The 21,826-nt window shown below is 38.2% G+C and overlaps 1 protein-coding gene across 1 annotated transcript in view; it reads right to left on the bottom strand.

The window, feature by feature from the left end:
• ADGRV1 (adhesion G protein-coupled receptor V1) overlaps nt 1–21,826 on the bottom strand; it is a 3,979,741-nt gene that overhangs the window by 3,415,003 nt on the left and 542,912 nt on the right. Inside the window, exons 23-24 of the mRNA XM_044064182.1 lie at nt 20,798–20,978; nt 20,481–20,683 (exon numbers count right to left, since the gene is read on the bottom strand). Coding sequence (XP_043920117.1) covers nt 20,481–20,683; nt 20,798–20,978 — 384 coding nt within the window. The remainder of the gene's footprint in view (nt 1–20,480; nt 20,684–20,797; nt 20,979–21,826) is intronic.

Raw genomic sequence — 21,826 nt, 5'->3', positions numbered from 1 at the left:
CAGTTAAGTGTAAATACCTACATATTTAGTAGAATTTAGTATTATGTTAAACATTAAAATTAGCAGAATTTAGTACTGCTAGCATAATCTGCTCCAATAAGGCACTCTTAATATCATTCTAACACCAATACACCACCCCCATGTAGCTCAAAAATCAAAGGAATGGATAGTACGGATATGCAATTTCTTAACTTCTCTGTAGCTAGTTTGTTGGATATGGGCGTCTTGAGACAATGTGGCAATTGTCTCGTGTTTACTGACGACCACTTAATCCTTAAAGAACTAGACAGAGTATGAGAGAGGTGTAACTACACAATGACACCGGAGGCTAAACTCTCACATACAAGTGCATGTCAGGTTGTAAAAACCACGCACACAACACCCATCTCACATAGTACACAACATACACTTAGACATGTATGCTGAGGTACTTAAAAAACAATCTTTCTAAACAACAAAGATTGCCTAGATCATCCATTCTCAAAGCTATGCCTCAATAAGCCAAAAGGCACTCAGAAAAAACACCACATAACACCCCACATGCTGTCACTCTCAGTGTATCCCCAAACACTAAGCCCCTACGGCAAGCAAGCACACTTTCCAGGACTTTTATCATAGGGGAATCCATTATGAGATATACTGATGCCCATCTAACCAGGCTGAACAAGGAGAAGATAACTGTTAGTTGATTATTTGGAGCCAAAATCCACCAAATCACATACTCACTCAGGTCATTATGCCACAGGTACCTGCCTTTTTAATTTCTCCAAGTCTTTTGGGTTTCTAATACCATGACAGGAACGGACCCCATTCCTAAGTCAAAGTATGATTAAAGTTCATGAAATTAGTATTGTTTCAATCTTTGATGTCAGCCAGTAGTGCTCTTTGCAGCACCCGCAATGTGCCCAGTAATGACTCCTTCTGCAGTTCGTACAGTTACATGGATTGGTAACATATCCAGATACGATTGTAAATTCTTTTTTATAAGATCAGTTGCTCCTACTACTATTGGAACTGTCTGGGTATCTTTCTTCCACATTGCTCTTGTTTCTGCCTGCAGATCCTGGTATTTTATTACTTTGTGTCTCTCTGTATGCAAGACACTATAGTTAGTGAGTGTGGCGATTTTAATGATCAATGCTACTTTTGTCTTCTTTTCTTGGACCACTATATCTGGTTTTCTAGCATCTATCTTTTGGACTGTTGGTAAAGGGTGATCACATGTGATATAAACTTCATCGCCTTCTACGGTGCTTTGTGGCTCGTTTCCCGTGTTTTTCAGCCACTTCAATACCATAATGTTTGCACAATCCCCAGTGCAACAGTCTCGCCACATTATTATGCCTTTCAGTATACAGTCCTTCTGCCATTAGTGTGTCACAACCAGCAACAAGGTGTGTGACTGTTTCCAATTCAGTTTTACAAAACCTACATTTGTCTGTTTCTCCCACATGTTCAATGGACTCTTGGGCTGCCAGTATTAACCTTTCATTTCTTGGTTTGAATTCGCCTCTCCTTAACCATTCCTGCGTTTGTTCCTGATCAACATGAGGCTCTTCCAGAACTTTTCTATACTTGCAACTATATTTATGTTTTTTCCACATTTCTTGCCTTCTCATCTGGTCCTTCACCTTATATTCTTTCTTTTGATTTTTGGCACATTCAGGTGCTGCCTGGTTTTTATCTACTTCTAGCTTGATTTCCATTCCTGCTTGACATTGATATGCTTCAGTTAAATTAAGCAGAGAAGTCATCTTAGACTTATTCTCCTCAGTTTCAAAACTGTCACTACATTTGGATCTTGTGAGGTCAGCAGATATGTGTGGAGTCCCACGATTGCAGATCTATACATGTAATCAATTTCAAGGAGGCTCATCCCTCCTTCAGAATGGGGAATATATAATCTTGGCAAACAATGATTTTTATAAATCATTTGGTGAGCATAGAGCAGCATTCTTGTTTTAATATCTAATCTATCCAACACATTTTGGGGCCAGTCAATCACTCCAAAACTGTATGTTAGGACAGGAAGAGCAAATAGATTTATAGCTTGGATCTTGTTCCTAGATAACAATGCTGTTCTCAGGATTAATTTAAGTCATCTAAGGTATTCCTTACTGAGTTTTATTCAGATTTTTTCATGTTTTATTGCTAATCCTTCATCGATTCACAAATATTTATACACTCCCTCTTGCTCAAGTTCTTTTATATCACATTCTTGCTCCAAACTGCTGCAGTTGTCCTTTTTTATAGGTTGCTTTTGCACATTTATCAAGACCAAATGACATTCTAATATCATCTGAAAAAGTTTTGACAACCTGCAGCTGTGCTTTCAGTTCCTCATCTGATGAGCTATATGGTTTTAAATCATTGACAAAGAGAAGATGAGAAGTCATTAGACTGTTGTTTTCTAGGAGCCAAATTAAAGCCATGGCCTAAGCTGTTAAGTAAACAGCTTAATGGATTAATGGCAAGGCAGAATAACAACGGTGACAGAGAGTCACACAGGAATATCCCCTTTTTTTATTTTTATCCCTGGGATAATAATCTGTCCTTTATCATGGCTTAATTGCAAACTGGTGTGCCATTGTTTCATGGTTACTGTAACATAGTCAATCAGTGTAGGGAGTATCTTATTACATTTTAAGCACTCTTTTATTCATGAATGTGGGATACTATCAAATGCTTTTTTGTAGTCAATCCATGCCATACTTACATTCTTCCCCTTTTTACAGTTCTCCACAATAACTTTATTTAACAACAAATGATCCTTTGTTCCATATGACTTTCTTTTATTGCCCTTTTGTTCTACTGCCATAATTTTTTTCTTCTAAATGACTATAAACTCCGTCAGTGTCAATTCTCGTGTATAGTTTATACATTGCTGGAAGGCAAGTTATTGGTCTATAATTTCTAGGGTAGCTTGCAGGTTCACTCTTAAGAACATTGTTTTGCCTGTTGTTAGCCAGTGTAGTGTCTGTTCATGGTGTGCATATAAATAGTTCTTACTCATGGCTAAATCTCCTTGTGCAAAGATGTTAATACTTTTAACCAAAAGTTAGGTATTGCATCTTGGCCTGGGGTTTTCCAGTTAGAGGCTTTTCTTAACTTTGTTTCAATCTCTCTGGCTGATATTTCATCCCATTTCATATCCTGTACATTTAAACTTCTTATTCTTTCTTTTACTTCTTCTATCCATTAAGCATCTTTGTTATGTTCCACAGGGATCTTCATAGACACTTCTCCAAAATGTATCTACTTCCTCTTTTTTGGCGGTCTTTCAATTCCTTTTACCTTATTTCTCAAATTCTCTATGTCAGAAAAATATGTATTAATGTGTGTGCTTAATGCTAATTAGAAACTAAATAAGTTAACACGTTTTTCATTCTATTTTATATGCACTGTTTTATATACAGTTGAGTTTCATATGAGACTGAAAAGATGCTTTTTGAAACTGCAGTGTGCTTTCTGAAACTTGCAAGATGCCCTCTGACCTAGTAATTGCTAGCACAGCAATATTCATGTTTATACCTTTTGGAAATGTACTTGAGAAGCAGGTGATTATCTGCTAGATCAGGAAGAAATGAATGAACAATGCTGTATTCTGTAATGTAATGATTTTAAACAATCAGCTCTGTTCGAAGTATGAGAACATGTGCAGCTGCAGAAGTTTAGAGATAACATAGACAAAGGACTGTTAGAGAAATGAACTGCAATCTATACTTGCTTTGTGCTCGAATTAGCCATAGTACCTTGAATGGTAACATTGCATATATCTAACCGGTGGAAGCCAAGGCCACATTGTTTTTCTTAGGAAGTTTCTCATAAAAATTGATAGTACCAGCAGAATATTGTAAAAACAATCACTACTAAATGATGATGACAAAATTTGTGACTCACTACGTCAGCTTGGTAGGCAATGTCTTATTAGAAAGTGTATAAAAATGTCTGCATTTCCTGATTCTAGTTAGACAAACTCTGTATTAGCACGTTTTTGTCTCCTTGCGGCAAGATTAAAGTGCCTTAACCTGAACCTACCGTGTTTTGATAATTTTTAAAGTATATTTTTCCTTTGACAGTTTTGGTCCTTCGGACCGGAAAGTATCTCTCACTCTAGGTTCAGGTCAGAATTGGGCCCGGTGGCATGTACCCATACGGAGAAGTGGCCACATCAGCTCTTCTGTCTTGAAAGACTTCCGACTGAATTGTCATTCGAAAGAGGCCAGCCACTGTTTCTGATCTGGGATTGGAGGATGAGTCAACGTTCCGGTGGATCAACACACGGAGGGTCAGGTAACGAGGAATTTACCTTTTTTCTGTTTTGGATCAGGGACTTGTTACAGTATTGTTTTGTCAGGGAGATTTGCATGTGCAGATCAGGGACAAAAAGATTGCTGTCTTGTCATAGATCAGGGAAACAGAATAGGTAGGCAGTTATTCTAGATAAAATGTGAAAAGGTGTAAAATCATGGTACCACGTGATAAGAAGGGTTACGTAACAATTTCTAACTTAGCTAAGGCAACATGGGAAATCAGTGCACGAAAAGTTCCCGAGACCCGCCCCTAACCGAAGACGTAAAATATATGCAATTACAGCGTGCCGATAATGTTAAGTATTATACAAAATGGGTTGATAAATACAAATTTGATGGTAATTTAGATAAACCTTCACTTATTAAACTTGTTAGACAACTTAAAACAGACACGAAAGGTCAGCTAAAAAGGCAACGGCAGTTAGGAGTCCCTCAGGCACACAGGTGGCTTGAGGAAGCAAACCGCAGGGAACAAAAGATTAAAAATTCAAAAGCAATGTTCTTAGATAAAGAAGATAATAACTTGGTAATAGCAACAGCCCCTCCTCCACCCCCTCCGCTTCCCTTACCAGAATATGAAGCGAGTGGACAAGCTGATCCACCTCCGCTATACCCAGCTGTTCCTGCAAAATCAAAACCGTTTGTCAGAGATCCTGTCGAGACCAGGTCTCGAACACACAACTTGAGAGGGGATATTGAATTATATGAAATGAATAAAGAGTCACAAGCTATGAGTGAAGAAGAGATATGTCCACTTATAGAAGTACCAAATCCGCAGGCAGGACAGGCAGGACAGGATCCAACTCTTCTAGTATATAGACCGTGGACACCAGAAGACACCCGGAAAGCCACAGAGGGAATTCCCCATCCAAAAGTTAATTTTAGAAAATTCTTAGAAGACTTACAAGGCATGAGGTTAAGTTACCATTTGAATGGAGAAGAAGTAGAGAAAGTAGTTAGACAAATCGTAGGTCCAGATTGGCACATGATCAGTGGCAACTGGAATTCCCGCGACGCAGAGCTTAGACCACTCCCACATAGTAACGCAGAACTGGACAACAGAGTGAAAGGTCTAACAGACCGAATCTCTGAGAAATGGAAGCCTAGGGCTGATTGGACTTGTATTAATCAATGCATACAACAAGAAGGTGAAACTGTTGATAGATATTATGCCAGATTATTAGAATGTTTTAATAACCATTGTGGAATGCAGGTACCTGAAGATCAAACACATGATTCCCCATATGAGCAACAGCTAAAGAATGCATTTTTAAAAGGCAGTATTGCACCCATTAGCAGCTTTATTACAAAGCACATGGTAGATCATCGTACAAGTAGATTACAGTCATTACTTGAATATGCAAGACATGCCGAAAGGCATTTTAATAGCAAAAAGAAAAAGAAAACTCAAGTATTTGCAGTAGAAGATGGATCAGAAGTCTTTGTAGTACAAACTGGGAAGAAGGGTAAGAAAAATACCCAGGGAAACAAACAATCTGATTAGCGATCAGAAGACATTGAAGAGAGAAAGAAAAGGGGTGAATGTTTCAAATGCGGGAAAAAGGGACATTTAGCAAGGGATTGCAGGCAAAATAAAAAGGTAACCACAGAAGACAAGGAGGGTGAGGAATGACTATATGACAGTCAAGAATCACTGGATAGGAATAAACGAGAAAAGACAAATGCAAATGTGATAGAAAGGGTAGAGGATGTGACAGAAGAAATAGAGGATGTACATGAATTCATGGATAATGAAGAAAATGAAATTTTGGACTTAGCATTATTGAGTTTAGAGTTCTACTTGGCAGACACAAAACCAGAAGTTACACTTCTGGTAGAGGGGAGGGAAGTCAAATTCCTGTGTGACTCAGGGGCTTCACGGACCCTGATACATCCTTCAAACTACCAGAAAATTCAGAATCACTGGACTACATATTAGTGAAAGCAGCTAATGGACAGCTGTATCAGGAGCCACTCTCCCACAACATATCGATAACTGACCCAGTTTCAGGGATGACCCAGAAAAGCAAAATTGTTGTTTCTGCAAAATGCCCAGTGAATCTCTTGGGCAGAGACCTAATGCAGATATTTGGCATAGCCATAGTTCCAACTATGCAGGCAAATGGATACTTTGTGTGTGCCGAGGAGGGTGAAACCTTTATTGGTACAGCCAGGACTTAGTTACGACTGGTCCAGGGGAACTGATGAATGTAGCCATTTCTCCCTCTGAACACTGATACAGCATTTGTTGCACATTGCACTACTATATTACTGTAACACCAGACTGATAAAGAAAAGATGAGCAAGACGGTTTAGAAGAAACCATAAATAGGTTAGCATTACGAAATTTGTACTGGGACACAGGAGGAAACAGTGTAGTAAGCTGTTCATTGCCCCAGGAATTCCTAGCACTTTACAAATCTAATCGATTACCACATGTAAGTTTAACTAAAGATAGAAATTTGAAGTGGGCAGACCTAGGAGGAAAAAAAGTCACAAGGTGGGAAAAACAGACAGAGTTAGAACTCTCTGAACAAGGAGTACAAAAGCAGAAATTAAATTGGATAACACAGACACACCCAGCTGTGCACTCACAGGCAAGTGAGGATAGCTGAGTAGCACTCTTACTATGAGGAAGAGGAAAAAGCCTTACGAGACATACCAGAGACTCTCTGGTCAACAGGGAAATCAGATGTAGGACTTATTCATACAGCAGGACCAGTTACTACCACGCCAAAATCAGCATTTAGACCTTAAAAGAGACAGTATCCCTTAAGAAAGGATGCAGAAATAGGAATCAAACCTAGAATAGCAGCCTTACTTAAGGAAGGAGTCTTAATAGAATCTCCTGATTCACCATGTAATACACCCTTATTTCCTGTTAGGAAAGCAAATGGAGAATGGCGTATGGTCCAAGATTTACAAGCTGTAAATGACGCAGTTATACCCAGGGCACCTACGGTGCCAGATCCACACACTTTATTGAATGATTTGAAATCTCAACAGAAGTATTTTTCTGTGGTAGATATTAGCAATGCATTTTTCTCAATACCGATACACCCAGACAGCCAACATTGGTTTGCATTTACATTTCAGGGGAAATGGTATACATATACGAGACTACCACAGGGATATTGTGAAAGTCCAACAATATTCGCACAAGAAATGGCAAGTAACCTGGTGGGATTTATCCCACAGAAAGGCAGTCAGATTTTACTTTATGTAGACGACATTCTGCTGGCAGCCCCCACCCAGCAAGAATGCAGAGAGGATACCATAGCATTATTACAATTTTTAGCCACTCAAGGACACAAGGTAAACAAAAACAAACTGCAACTTTGGAAAAAACAGGTGAAATATCTGGGATATGTAATATCCAAAGAAGGCAGAATATTAGATGAAGACAGTAAAACAGCAATATTACAAGCACCTAAACCAACTACCAAGAAGGAAATGATGTCCTTCCTGGGTACTACTAACTTTTGTCAGAGTTGGATTCCAAACTATGCTTTGGAATCTGCTCCACTGACTAACTTGATATTCAAAAAGCCGATGGCAGCACAAGATTTATTACAGTGGACACCAGAAGCAGAATCAGATTTCTGCAAACTGAAACAACTGATAGCTTCTTCCTTAGTTTTAGGATTACCAAACTATCATAAGCAATTTTTCCAAACTGTAGACTGTAAGCAAGGTTATATGACATCAGTGTTAACACAACAGCATGGGGACAAACAACGCCCCATAGCTTACTATTCATCACAGCTAGACCCAGTGGCGCGATCCTTGCCCCACTGTGTACAAGCAGTAGTCACAGCTGCAATGGCAGTGCAGGCTTCAGCCTCAGTAGTATTGTTCCACCCTCTCACATTGAGAGTGCCTCATGCAGTCGTGATTATTTTACTGCAAGAAAAAGTAGCATATCTTTATCCTGCTAGACATCTTTCCTGTATGACTATACTGTTGAGCCAACCTCATATGACAATTAAACGATGCACAACTTTGAAATCGTCAACCTTGCTCCCAAACCCTGCAGATGGCAAACCACACTGCTGCCTGCAGGATATTGAGCAAAAGACACTACCTAGAAAAGACCTTACAGATGTTCCCTTGGATGATGCTGAGGTGACATACTATGTGGACGGCTCGTGCAGGAGGGGTCCTACAGGATAGAATCTGGTGGGGTATGCAGTAGTTTCTGATACCGAGATTTTAGAAGCAAAGTCTTTACCGCACAACTTATCTGCACAAGCAGCAGAATTAATTGCCTTGACAAGGGCATGTACCTTAGCAAAAGGTAAGAAAGTAAACATTTTTACTGACAGTCAGTATGCTTTTTCTACTGTACATGTTTTTGTGCAGCAGTGGAAAAATAGAGGAATGATAACATCTACTGGCAAACCAATTAACCATGCGCAATTTATTTTAGACTTATTAGACTCTATTCAGTTACCTCAGAAAGTAGCTATTTGCAAATGCATAGCTCATACCAAGCAACAGGATAGAATTTCAAAAGGTAATGCGAGGGCTGATACAGCTGCAAAACAAGCAGCTTCAGCTTTAGACGTTTTTCTTTTGAGTGAGGAATTACAACCATCTGAGATTTTAGACTTAGAAATGTTAAAAACAATGCAGACACTTACTACAAATGTAGAAAAACAGAAGTGGATAAAACGAGGAGCAATCCTTGAGAAGGGACTGTACATCTCCAAAGAAAACAAACTGATTTTACCATCTAACTTGTTTAGATATGCAGCTTTGTTGAGCCATGGGCAGTACCATGTCTCAACAGGGGGGATGGTACAGTTAGTGAATCTAGTGTTTACAATGTATGGATTTACAAACTACACAAAAGATTTTTGTGCAGCATGCCATGTTTGTAACAAGCATCATGCACAAGGGGCATTGAAACCTAAGCAAGGGAGTTTCCCTATACCACCGTATCCATTCCATACTATTTGTATGGATTTTATAGAACTGAACAAATGCGAAAATAAGAAGTACTGCCTTGTCATTATAGATATGTTTTCCAAATGGGTGGAAGCTTTTCCAACTAAAAATCCAGATGCAGCTACTGTTGCAAAAGTCCTCGTTAAAGAAATTATTCCTAGATTTGGCATACCAAAAAAGATTTATAGTGACAATGGCACACACTTTGTAAATCAAACTATATCACAACTTAGCTGTTATTTCGGGATCTCTCTGAAAAATCATTGCGCATACCACCCCCAATCTGCAGGATTAGTAGAGAGGCATAATGGGGTTTTGAAAAACAAGCTTAGAAAATTGATTAGTGAGACACAAAAGAACTGGGTGCACTGTTTACCTCTGGGACTGTTGAGCATGAGAACTGTTCCAAATGCAAAAGGGTTAACTCCTTTTGAAGTTCTGTTTGGGAGGGCATATTATACACCTCAATGGAAACCTCTCATGCCTGCAGAGCAGGAGGCTGACAGTTCACTTGCAGGGTATATGAGGCAATTTTTGAATAACAAACTTTTGCAGTTAAATTCTGTTTCAGATAAAGAGCAAACAAGACCATCGGAAGCAGCAGTAGCCCCAGGCGCATGGGTCTGGGTGAAGGTGGTGAAGAGAAAAAACTGGAGTTCTCTGAAGTGGGAAGGGCTGTACCAGGTACTACTGTCGACACCCACTGCAGTCAAGATCGCAGAGCGAGCGTCCTGGATTCATTTGACACACTGTAAACTGGTTAAGAACTTTGAACTGGACAAAAACCTTGTTACTGTTGTACAATGAGAACAAAATGACCAGGTATAGAGCAAACAGAGATGCAGAACAACCTCAGAAAACTTGCATGATTATTCTGGTAGCTATACTGATAACATTGATCTTTTTGTTGTGGCCTTTCCTTTTTCCTGCCACAAAAGTTGAACTGATTAAATGTGATGAACCGACCATAGACTGGCACCCAAACTTTAACACTTATCAGGCAATTACACATGTGTATGCTAAGACTTTTAATGTTTCGAACTGCTGGATTTGCACAGCCATACCAACAGCATACGGGGGGTTATTAATGACTGCAGTCCCCCTAGGGGTCAATGAGACCTGGGAAAATTTGATTTATGACACCTAAGCTATTAAAGCATATGATAAGGTAGCACTGTGTTTGCCTGTGACACAAAAAGGAATTGTATGTTTTTATAAGAATGACACAATTCAAGTGGGTTGGAGCAAGTGCAATGTGACTGTACATTACAAATGTTATACCAAAGCAAACAAAATGGGTACAGCTTGTAATTCAAATTATGACTATTTTCTTGAGTCCATGCATAAGACTGTTGAACAACTGCAATGTAATCCTGTACTTTTTAAACAACTATCTGTAATAGATAGGAAAATGTTTCATGCAGGGCAGCCATTTCGTAACAAACTAACTACTAAGGTAGAGGATTGTTATTTTGTGTGTGGTAAGAAAGCATATAAATGGTTACCTGAGAATTGGTCCGGCAGTTGTTTTTTGGGGTACCTGGTCCCGGCCATATGACACACTGCAGTTTTGCCTCAGGGAAATATTTGAAATACCCAAGATGTGGCCAAGAAAGCTGTCAGGAAGCCTGAAAATCCAGTGGGACAGATTGAGGCAGGTTGGAAAGACCATCATACTGTGGGTACCAAACTGATGCACATGGACTTGAGTGATGCTATCATATCGTGGGCAGGCATATTACCTGCATATGGCACAGTGAAATCGATTTGGGAGCTGTGAAAACTGTCTAAACTTCTCGAAGTAATGAGTAATGCAACTTTTTCTGCTCTTGAATTGATAACTGATGAACTGAATGCTATGAGAACTGTAGTGCTCCAGAACTGAATGGCTCTTGACTTCACCCTAGCGGTGAGAGGTGGTACGTGCGCTTTAATCAAAGAAGAGTGCTGTGCGTATATACCTGATCATCAACATGAGATAAACGAACACCTTGAGGTGATACAGCAAGTGTTGGCCATGACCAAACTACCCCCAAACCCTCTGATGGACTTTTTCCAGAATTTGTTTGGGGGGTGGGGTTCCAGCCTAATGAACATCCTGATTGCTATTTGTGTGGGATTACTCCTATTAGGAGCATGTATTTGTTGTGGTATTCCCTGCATGAAAAAGTTAATCAAAGAATTTATAGATATATCAGTTTCTGAGACTTTGTATCAAAGTACTGAAATTGAAGAATTGTTAGAATGTGAAACACTTTCATAAGTTTAAACTGAATGACTTTCTTAACTGCAAATCCTTTATGGAAGAGGTTAGGAGAAGAAGCAAACTGTTTATTCTTTTGAAAATAGAATTAAAAAGTATTAACGGGGAAATGTCAGAAAAATATGTATTAATGTTTGTGCTTAATGCTAATTAGAAACTAAATAAGTTAACACGTTTTTCATTCTATTTTATACGCACTGTTTTATATACAGTTGAGTTTCATATGAGACTGAAAAGATGCTTTTTGAAACTGCAGTGTGCTTTCTGAAACTTGCAAGATGCCCTCTGACCTAGTAATTGCTAGCACAGCAATATTCATGTTTATGCCTTTTGGAAATGTACTTGAGAAGCAGGTGATTATCTGCTAGGTCAGGAAGAAATGAATGAACAATGCTGTATTCTGTAATGTAATGATTTTAAACAATCAGCTCTGTTCGAAGTATGAGAACATGTGCAGCTGCAGAAGTTTAGAGATAACATAGACAAAGGACTGTTAGAGAAATGAACTGCAATCTATACTTGCTTTGTGCTTGAATTAGCCATAGTACCTTGAATGGTAACATTGCATATATCTAACCGGTGGTAGCCAAGGCCACGTTGTTTTTCTTAGGAAGTTTCTCATAAAAATTGATAGTACCAGCAGAATATTGTAAAAACAATCACTACTAAATGATGATGACAAAACTTGTGACTCACTACATCAGCTTGGTAGGCAATGTCTTATTAGAAAGTGTATAAAAATGTCTGCATTTCCTGATTCTAGTTAGACAAACTCTGTATTAGCACGTTTTTGTCTCCTTGCTGCAATATTAAAGTGCCTTAACCTGAACCTACCATGTTTTGATAATTTTTAAAGTATATTTTTCCTTTGACACTCTATAAAACTTTTTAGGTCATCAGTAAATTGCTTATTTTGTACTTTTCCTTCATATTTATCTGTGTATCTTCTACGTTTTTCTGCCTGTGTTGAAATTTTTAGTTTGTTATTTGCGATAGTGCATGACAGATTCTGGTCTGTCCTGATACTGTGCATTGTTTTAATCACATCTATCTTTCTTAGTATTTTTGTTGATCTGTTCCCTTTTCTATAATCTTCTAACAATGACACTTCTTGTCTTAATTGCTTTATAGTTTTCTCTATTTGATACTTCCATGATGGTATTTGATTTCTCCCCTTTCTTTCCCTCACTGCCCTGTGTTCTTGTGGTAGAAATGTATCTGTTATTAATTTAGCAGCACAGCAGTATATCCTGTTCACTTGTGTTATATCTCATGGATCTCTATGGACAGTCCTAATTACTGTATTCATTTGTTTTATCAGACTTCTTACTTTTTGTGTTTTATTGACCTTCTGCAGTCTATTTCTCTCATTGATCTTAATATATCTATCCATGTCCATTAAATCAAGCAACTCTTCTGTTAGCTCAATTTCTTCCAAAGTGAGGGCACATCCCTTGTTTTCTGTTTCCTGTGGGCATTCTGTAGAAAGTTCTGTAGCATCTTCCTGTGGCACATTCTCTTCAATTTCATCCTTTGTCATCTGTTGCTCTGTGATATGGGAACTCACTGGACTATCACTCCTCAACATTGACTGCATCAGAGTTTCCACAGTTTTCTGTTCCTTTCCTAGCTGTCTAACTTCAAGTGAACATTTATACTGGTTGACCTGAGATGTACCTTTCTGGACTATATGAAGAGAGACATTATGGAGCTTTAAGACTATGTGTCTCAAGCTGGCATGAGCCTAGCAGTGAGCAACATATTACCATCACCAAGGAGGGTGCCATGATATGACCAAAAAAATGATTGATTTCAACAACTGGCTGTCATTTTCATGTCACTCTAAGGGGATCCAATATTTATCAGTTTGGGAGGACATGGTTAACAGACCATGATGCTTTGCCAAAGATGGTCTGCAACTCTCCATTCAAGGCTTTCAAATACTGGCTAAAACTTTATGCACCCCCATAGTGCCTTTTGTAGGCAATGCTAAATTGACAAACCTACCAACATAGCAAAATCAACTCAATTGAACCTCAAGGTGTTACTGCTTAATACCAGGAAGCTAAACAAAAAACTACATTCCCTCCAAGCCCTCCTCACACTGGAGAATATAGACATCTGTGCAGTTACTGCAACATGGTTTACAGTGGCAGAGATTGTACCCTGGCAGTGCACTGTTTCAGTGCCTTCCACACTTTTAGACTAGTAGTTGCACAGACGAGGGTTAAAGAAGGAGGTGTCTCAATATACATCAGTAAGAAGCATACTTCTACGGTGGTCAAACAGGATGATGTCCTGGAGTTCCTCTACGTGCAGATTACCATAGACAAAATCCTGTACCATATTCCAGCCAGCTATATGTAACCTTCTATGTCCCAAAAATCTCACAATGCATAATGGACCTACTGGAGATACTTGCTATCCAACCTAACACCCTGCTCATGAGAGACATTAATTACCCCTCTATCAACTGGAATTCAACATGGCCACAAATCTACAGAGACAGAGATTCCTGGAATTTTTACCAAATTATGGTTATGCCGACTGCAGTTCTAACATACTGGACCTCATGCTTACATAAATGGGATATGCTGCACCCTACCTCTCCCAATGTCTCTTCCTCCCTGGTAAGGTCCAATCAACTCTGTAATTCCCTTAAAAGCAGTGACAGTTAGGAACTATCCCAAAACAAATTACCTTTTATTAAGTGATGGACTGTCAAACTTCAGTGCCCCTCCAAACCCATAGAACCCAGTAGCCTATGATGAATTGGTCTCAGAAACTCCGTACAACCATGTCAATGGCTACATAGGGGCTGCTGTACCTACCAGAAGTAAGCCCAGGACTAGCCCTAAAAACAAACTGCCCTGGTGGCATCCCAGATTAAACAGGATATACAACAAAAGAAAACAATTGTGGCAAAATAAGGAAAGTTAATTACCATAAAGATAGAAACTCTCTCATTAAAGTAAATAGGCAACTAGGAGGGCTAATTAGGTCAAACAAAGCCAACTCAGAGGTTAAGATAACTTCCCAAGTGAAAGATAACCATAAGGTCTTCACAACTGTTTCAGAAACCTCAAGGGTAGCACACATTTAATGTGCTGTATTGGTGGTTAATGGTGCCATATTCACTGAGCCTGAGGATATAGTGAACCTGTTAACAGAAAAATTAACTTTACCCTCCCACTCACCCCCAACCATCCCATCACAAATACCCTGAAACATAACCACTCCAACTATAACTAAGGGGCATGGACAGGCTGCATTCACTAAAGCCAAGAACACGGCCTCACTGGGCCCCGATAACATCACAGGATGCCTCCTGAATAGTCTAGAATATGACTTATCAGGGCCCTTTGTGTCATTATTTAACTATATTTTTAAAACAGGTTTTGTGCCACATGAATGGAGGACTGCAATGCCCATCCTCTTTCATAAGGGAGGACCTTCAATAGATCCTGGAAACTACAGACCCATTAGTCTAACTAGTCTTATTTGCAAAGTGATGGAAAGAATTATCATGGAAATTATCAACAGGAACTTAGGAGACCTCCAGGCACTGGATCCATCCCAGTTTGGCTTTGTCAAAGGAAGATCATGCTTACTGAATCTGGTGGACTTCTTTGAAAAGGTCACTAAGGCAATGGATGAAAGCAAAATGGTTCTGCTGCCTACCCAGATCTAGTTAAAGCATTTGATAAAATACTCCAGTCTGGCATTGTCAACAAACTTAAAGAACTAGGTATAAACCCCTTTATAACACATTGGATAGCTAGCTGGCTTACTGATAGGACCCAGGAGTTTAGAATCAGTAAGGCAACCACAACGAGGTTGGTCAGCAGTGGAGTCCCTCAGGGGTCTGTGCTGGGTCCACTTTTCTTTGCCATCTTCTTCTTGGATGTCAAAGTCAATGTCAAAGGCCTTTGGCTGAGCAAGTTCATAGATGATTGCAAACTGGGAGCAGTCATTGAATTATCCAAAGATCAGCAAAATTTCAGGAAGGTATAATACAGGCAAATGCTTGGTGCCAAAGCAATGGCTTAAAATCTCAATACCAAGAAATGACTGAGCCATTAGTATAACTCCCTTTACAGTTGATTAACTTGTCAGGGATCTGGGACCCATGTAAGCAGTAATCTAGCCTTCAACCAACATGTGTTCAAGGTAGTAGGAAAATCCTTCTAAGTTGCTCAACATATAAGCAGGGGGTATGGCATCCAGGCCCAGAGAGGTCATCATACCACTGTACTTGGATGCCATTAGGCCCATCACAGAGTATAATGAACACTTTGATATGTACCTGACCAGACACATGCAACAGTTGGTATATTCACAAAGGTTCCTTACCAAAAGAATACGGGAAGCAAACATAATGCCTTATGCTGATCACCTCAAAGCCCTGCCTCTTTACTTTGTGTCATATAGACTTCTGAGAGGTGATTTTTGCCTGGCATACAAGACATCCCTGGACCCTGTATTAATGAAGCTTTTGCACATCCACAAAATAACCAGCATCAGAACTATTAGATTAAAAGACCTACATTTTGCTTGCAACATAAATAGGACATGCCGGAGAGACAGATATTTTGCTTAGAGAATTCCTATTCTCTGGAATAGGCTCCCCATCCATGTGAAGCAGAGTTCTTCCTTATCCCTATTTAAACCAGGAATGTCAATAGCCACAAAACTGACTAAAAACCAAGTAAATGAACATGCAGACTCCACCATAAACTACTTATTTATTTGAAAATATATTGAAAACTTTCATCATATAAGGTCTTCTTTAGAATAAAACAGTCTACAACAGATCAACTTCTATATACATTTAAAAACTCCTCCCACAAGGATTCACTTACAAATAATCAATTAATTAAGCAAATAAGTACCAAAATGCAACAAGACTTGTTCTTAAAAATATAGAGTCTGGTGTGAACTAATTACTTAAAATTCCTTCAGTAAATGAGTACATATAATGAATAAGAAAGGTTAGAACCATGAATAAAAAGCACACAATAACCCACATATTAAAAAAAAAACATAATGTAGGTAAAAACATAACACATTCCTCCACACTTACAAGCTATTAAGCTGTTGAGGGATTTGATGGATTTAGTTTTAGACAACAATTTCATATTTTTCGAGGGGCAATTTTTCAGATAACGCACAGGAAGGGACATGGGTGCTGCATGTGCCCCAATTTTTGTTAACCATGCCATGATTGAATGGAAATTTGATTTTGTGTTTTCTTCTCCCTACAGTAATTTGTGGACATTGTATGGCCAATACCTTGATATCTTTATTTTTGGAGTGGTGATCTAAACTTTTTTTATTATTGTAACAATACCACAGAATTTCTTAAGTTTACTATGAGCCATTCCTGTGACTACATTAATTGTTTACACTTAATTTCTAAAAATGGAAGTAGACACTGCTTTGAATCAAATATTTATAGAAAGCCAACTTATTCAAATTCATTTTTACATTTTCCTAGCTGGCATCCGTTGTACCAAAAGAAAGCCTTGGTTAAGGGACAAATGGTCTGGTTAGCACGTATGACTTCACAACGAGATGAGTAATATCCAAATGTTAACACTATTTTTGTCCTACTTATTGGGAAAGAGACCACTAATATTAGGGGCAATGTTTGATCAGAAGTTGATGGTAATTGTGATAAGGCTTAGATTTTAACCTATAACCTTGAATACTTTGATATCAGATCAGTGCTATCCAGAAACTGGAACCTATTTTTTGATGGCTGGAGACCATTTCAAGGTGATGGGCCCTCTACTCCATTTCATTTACTAAAAGGATGCTTCTGTTAAATCTCTCATTGAAAAATGGGACAAGATATGACCAGGTTCTATATGAAAAAATGTGGACATTGTAAACAATGCAGCCACATTCTTGAAGGGTCCACATTTTTTATTAGTGGTTATGATGAGGTTGATCCACATATTTTATTAGTGGTTATGATGAGTTCTCACTGAATCAAAGGTTTTATTGTTGTAGTGCAGGAGCTGTATGTGTGGCACAGTGCCAGAACTGCCCTAATTTCTATGTAGGGAAAACAGAAAATGCCTTAAGAGCTTGAATATATTAGCTCATTTACAATATTAGCAAAAAGATCAGCACAATGCACTTTTTAGACATATAAGGCTCATGGTTTTAAATTTTATGCCATTGACAATACAGGATATGATGGCCATGGGGGACCCTGGAAGGACCTATTAGAATTTAAAGAATTAAGATGGCAACTCATGTTTGAGTCTACTAATGGCTATGGGCTAAATGACATGGTCAGTACCAGCAGTATATTATAACTGAAAGCTTCTTTATATGGGTGACACCTGGGTCCTTACTAATAGTTATTATGATTTTAAGGGGTTCATTCTTCATTTTTGGGAGTTAGTTTTATTATTCTTTATTTCAATTGTCATTCATTAATTTTTTTAAGTTGACAATTTCACATAAATAACCTTGTAAGTGTGGAAGAATGTGCTATGTTTTCACCTACATTATGTTTTTATTCATGGCTCTAACCTTTCTTATTCATTATATGTACTTATTTATGGAAGGGATTTTAAGTAATTATTTTAAACTAGACTATGTATTTTAAACAACAATTCTTGCTGCATTTTGGTACTTATTTGCTTAAATAATTGATTAATTTTAAATGAAACCTCATGGGAGGATTTTTTTAACATTTATAGATAAGTTGATCTGTTATACACTGCTTTATTCTGAAGAAGTCCTTATATGACAACAGCGCTCAATCTATATGTCAAATAAACAAATACTTTGCAGTGTAGTTTCCATGTTCCTTAACTAAGTTCTATCCCTATTTAAGTGCAACTTGGACCAATGGCTGAGTAATCGGAAAACCATCCCTGGTCTGGCTCCTATGTCTCTAATGGACAGAGGCAATCAGTAAATCACCACCTATATAAATCAAATTTGTGAGTCACTTGGGTTGTACGACTAGGCTTATAAGAGCCCTAGTGGTTGTTGGCCTGGTATACACCTATGAACCTATAAACCATATTAAACCATCTTGTAAGGAGCTGTTCTTGGAAAAATTAATATGAATGGTGGCATTACTACTGAGGTTTGTGGCCAAAGACTAGATTGTACCTCCACCCAACCCACACACCTTCCATATAACTGCAACAGCATGTTACTTTGCATATACAGGACTCCAAGAACTTATAACTTAAAGTCTAGCTGCAGGATGGCTATTTTTGTGCAATAGACAAAAGACTTCTTCTTGGTTCCACTGTATCTTCAGCATAAATAAAGGAGACATTCAGGAAAAATTGTATTTGTGAATTAGGCAAAGTGTTTATTTACAAATATAGTACCAAAGAATTAAGGTACTGATAAAGGAAGGTTGAACACAGCTTCTGCATCATGGGTAGGCAACCCCTGGAACCAGTGCCAAAGAGCAGTATTCAAGTAAATGTTACTTGATACTATACAAGGGACAGACAAAGGGAAGTATATTGATTAATGACATCAAAACCTTACTTTTTCACTTTTTTATTAGAATTTCTTACAAACCTTAGCTGATCTATTGTGTGCAATTAATGAAAAAGGTGGCCAGTGTATAAGAAAATATTTGTACATTTCCAACAATCATAGGTATCACTTCTGTATTCCTGCTGCAATTTGTCAGTCTGATACGTGAATATCTTACAAGAGCATATGTCTTTGTTTTTAACACTATTTGAATGGGGATATGCACTCTGCCAACAACTTTCTGCAATATCTAGTTCAGTATGGAAATAATAGTGTCCCATCAATTACAGAGTTTGTAGGAAATGTAAACTATAGCATTGGGCATTTCTCATTTACAATTTATTGGAGGTACATTATAATTACTACACAAACAATGAAATACTAGTAATAGGCTCATTAACCCCCCATGCTGCACTAACAAAACCTTTTAAACCCTTCTTATATCGGGATTATGACTCTACATTGTAAAGAATTATTATTTCTTTTTCTTTTTAAGTGGGCATAGGTTTGAAAAGCTTGATATTCTCATGGGTGTTAAGTACTTTAAATAGACCAATCAGATAAAAAGAAACCACTAAAGGCTATTATGAATTATGACCCTAAGTGAGCCTGTAACTAATCATCTGTGAGTCATGTTCATGGTATTGCACTTTTAATGTGTAAATCTAAAAATCTTATCTATCTGTTACAAAAATGTCAATATATTCTGCACAAGAGTCATAGTGTCAGATAATCTGTGTGGCAGTCAAGTAGAGTCAGTAGAAACATATTGACTTTAATATGAAACCTGGCTGTAAAGTTCTAAATATCGTACGTTTGTATATATGGATAATTTTGTGTGTGTGTGTGTGTGTGTGTGTGTGTGTGTGTGTGTGTGTGTGTGTGTGTGTGTGTGTGTGTGTGTGTGTGTGTGTGTGTGTGTGTGTGTGTGTGTGTGTGTGTGTCTGTGTCTGTGTGTGTGTGTGTGTGTCTGTGTGTGTGTGCACGTGTCTCACCCAGACATACACACAGGTATTTCAATGAGCTGTACAGACAACAGCAGCTGAACTTAAGTCTTGTTTCAAAGCTCTCTTCCTTCACTTCCTCCAAACTCATAAGACATGATCATATACCAAGAAATAAATATTTCCGTCTGAATGTCTAGCCAGCTACTACAGCACAATGTATTAGACATTTGCTAATTTGATAGGAAGGCATTCATTCTCTGGGGCCATTGTTACAATAATCAAATAAATTATAGTCAGTCTTAGACCAGTTGATGCTGCAAGCAGTGGGTCATCAGCATGCAGGATACCTGATTATTAGATGAGGTGATATTATAGCAGTTTAAAACAGTGGATACTCAAAGTTGACAAAGAACTGTGCTTACCAGCATCATTCACTACAAGCTGGGAAAGATGTGATTCTTTCCCTAACACTGTGTTGCTACTCACCTGGTAGTCATCCGGGCTGATAGCACTCAGCGGGACTGTTCTGTAAGCCACCATCACACTTCCCAAAATACCTTGGGCACGCACCACCAGTAACCTTATTTGACCAATTTCTTCAACTACTGAAATACTTGGAACAGAAGATGCTGGTTTTATCATGTCAACATCTGAGCCTGGAGGCAAGCCTAGTGCAAACTGCAGCAGACCTGAAAATAAAACAGATCGTAGAAAAAGTGAGCACATATCCTCAAATGCTTAACTTTGTAAGTGTATTGACTAATGAGTTGTAGCTTGTGTTTAGATTATTTTATTCTTTTTACCATAAGGGTGGTCACTGGCATTAACAGTGATGTCAGTGACTGACTTTTCTGGATCAATACTTGCCCCACTGGTTGGGGTAGAGCCAGCCTTTCCATCTCCAGAAACGACAGAAACCAGTCTGATCCGGAAATGTTCTGGAAGCTCAGGAATCTCATCATCAATGATGCGTAAATTTAGGACCTGTGAATAAAAAACAAATACTGTAGTAAGAAAAAAATCAAGTCTAGATTACTTCCCGGACCTTTTTTAAGATAACATTTTAATGTAAGTAAACTGTAGCTTTTAATTTATTGTCACATTTTTTTAACAAGCAAGACTATTGGGTACACAAAAAAGCTACAAAAGCATATAGCAACATTTTATCATTATGTGTTTTTTTCTTATTCCAGAAAATAAATACTATCTAAACTTTTCAAATAAAGCAGCTTTTGTCACACAATGTTTGCTTGAATATTACCAAGTGTTTTTTTTTTTCTGATTGCTACACCAAGGGTACCTACACCATTTCTAAATACACAGTGTCTTCCAAGTTGGTTGAAAGTAAGTTGGGTGCAGAGATTCTGGAAGCTCCCTCCCATATATGACAAAGTTATATTTGAGGGTGTCTTTTCAACAAATCCCATTTTTTTCAGATTAGTGTAATGAGACAGCATTTAATGAAACTTTCTTTTTATGTGAGTACCACGGTCATTACAAATAATATGAAATGGAAAATTAATAAAAGCAAAAACACTAAAGGAGAACATGTATACAACATACAGCAATTCTTCTTGTATACTGAAAGTCTATGATTTTAAACAGATGGAAAGATCAAAGGAGAAAAGCAAACGAATAGGCCTGCTTTCTTTGTATATTATTTGTTTGTGCCTCTTCCATATAACCATCATATCAGAGCCCAAATAGGCCATTTCATAAGATGCCAAGAGGAAGATACTACAACTGTGGACAGAAGGTTAGAATTTGGAAAAAAGCCCTCTTGACATTGTCCAAGAGACCTGTTGCAATGCCTGGCTATGCTGATCTGCTAT

This window comes from Protopterus annectens, chromosome 2.part2, assembly GCF_019279795.1.
Source record: "Protopterus annectens isolate FY-2018-M chromosome 2.part2, PAN1.0, whole genome shotgun sequence".
Lineage (NCBI taxonomy): Eukaryota > Metazoa > Chordata > Ceratodontiformes > Protopteridae > Protopterus > Protopterus annectens.
This window is presented reverse-complemented; position numbering and strand designations above follow the sequence as displayed.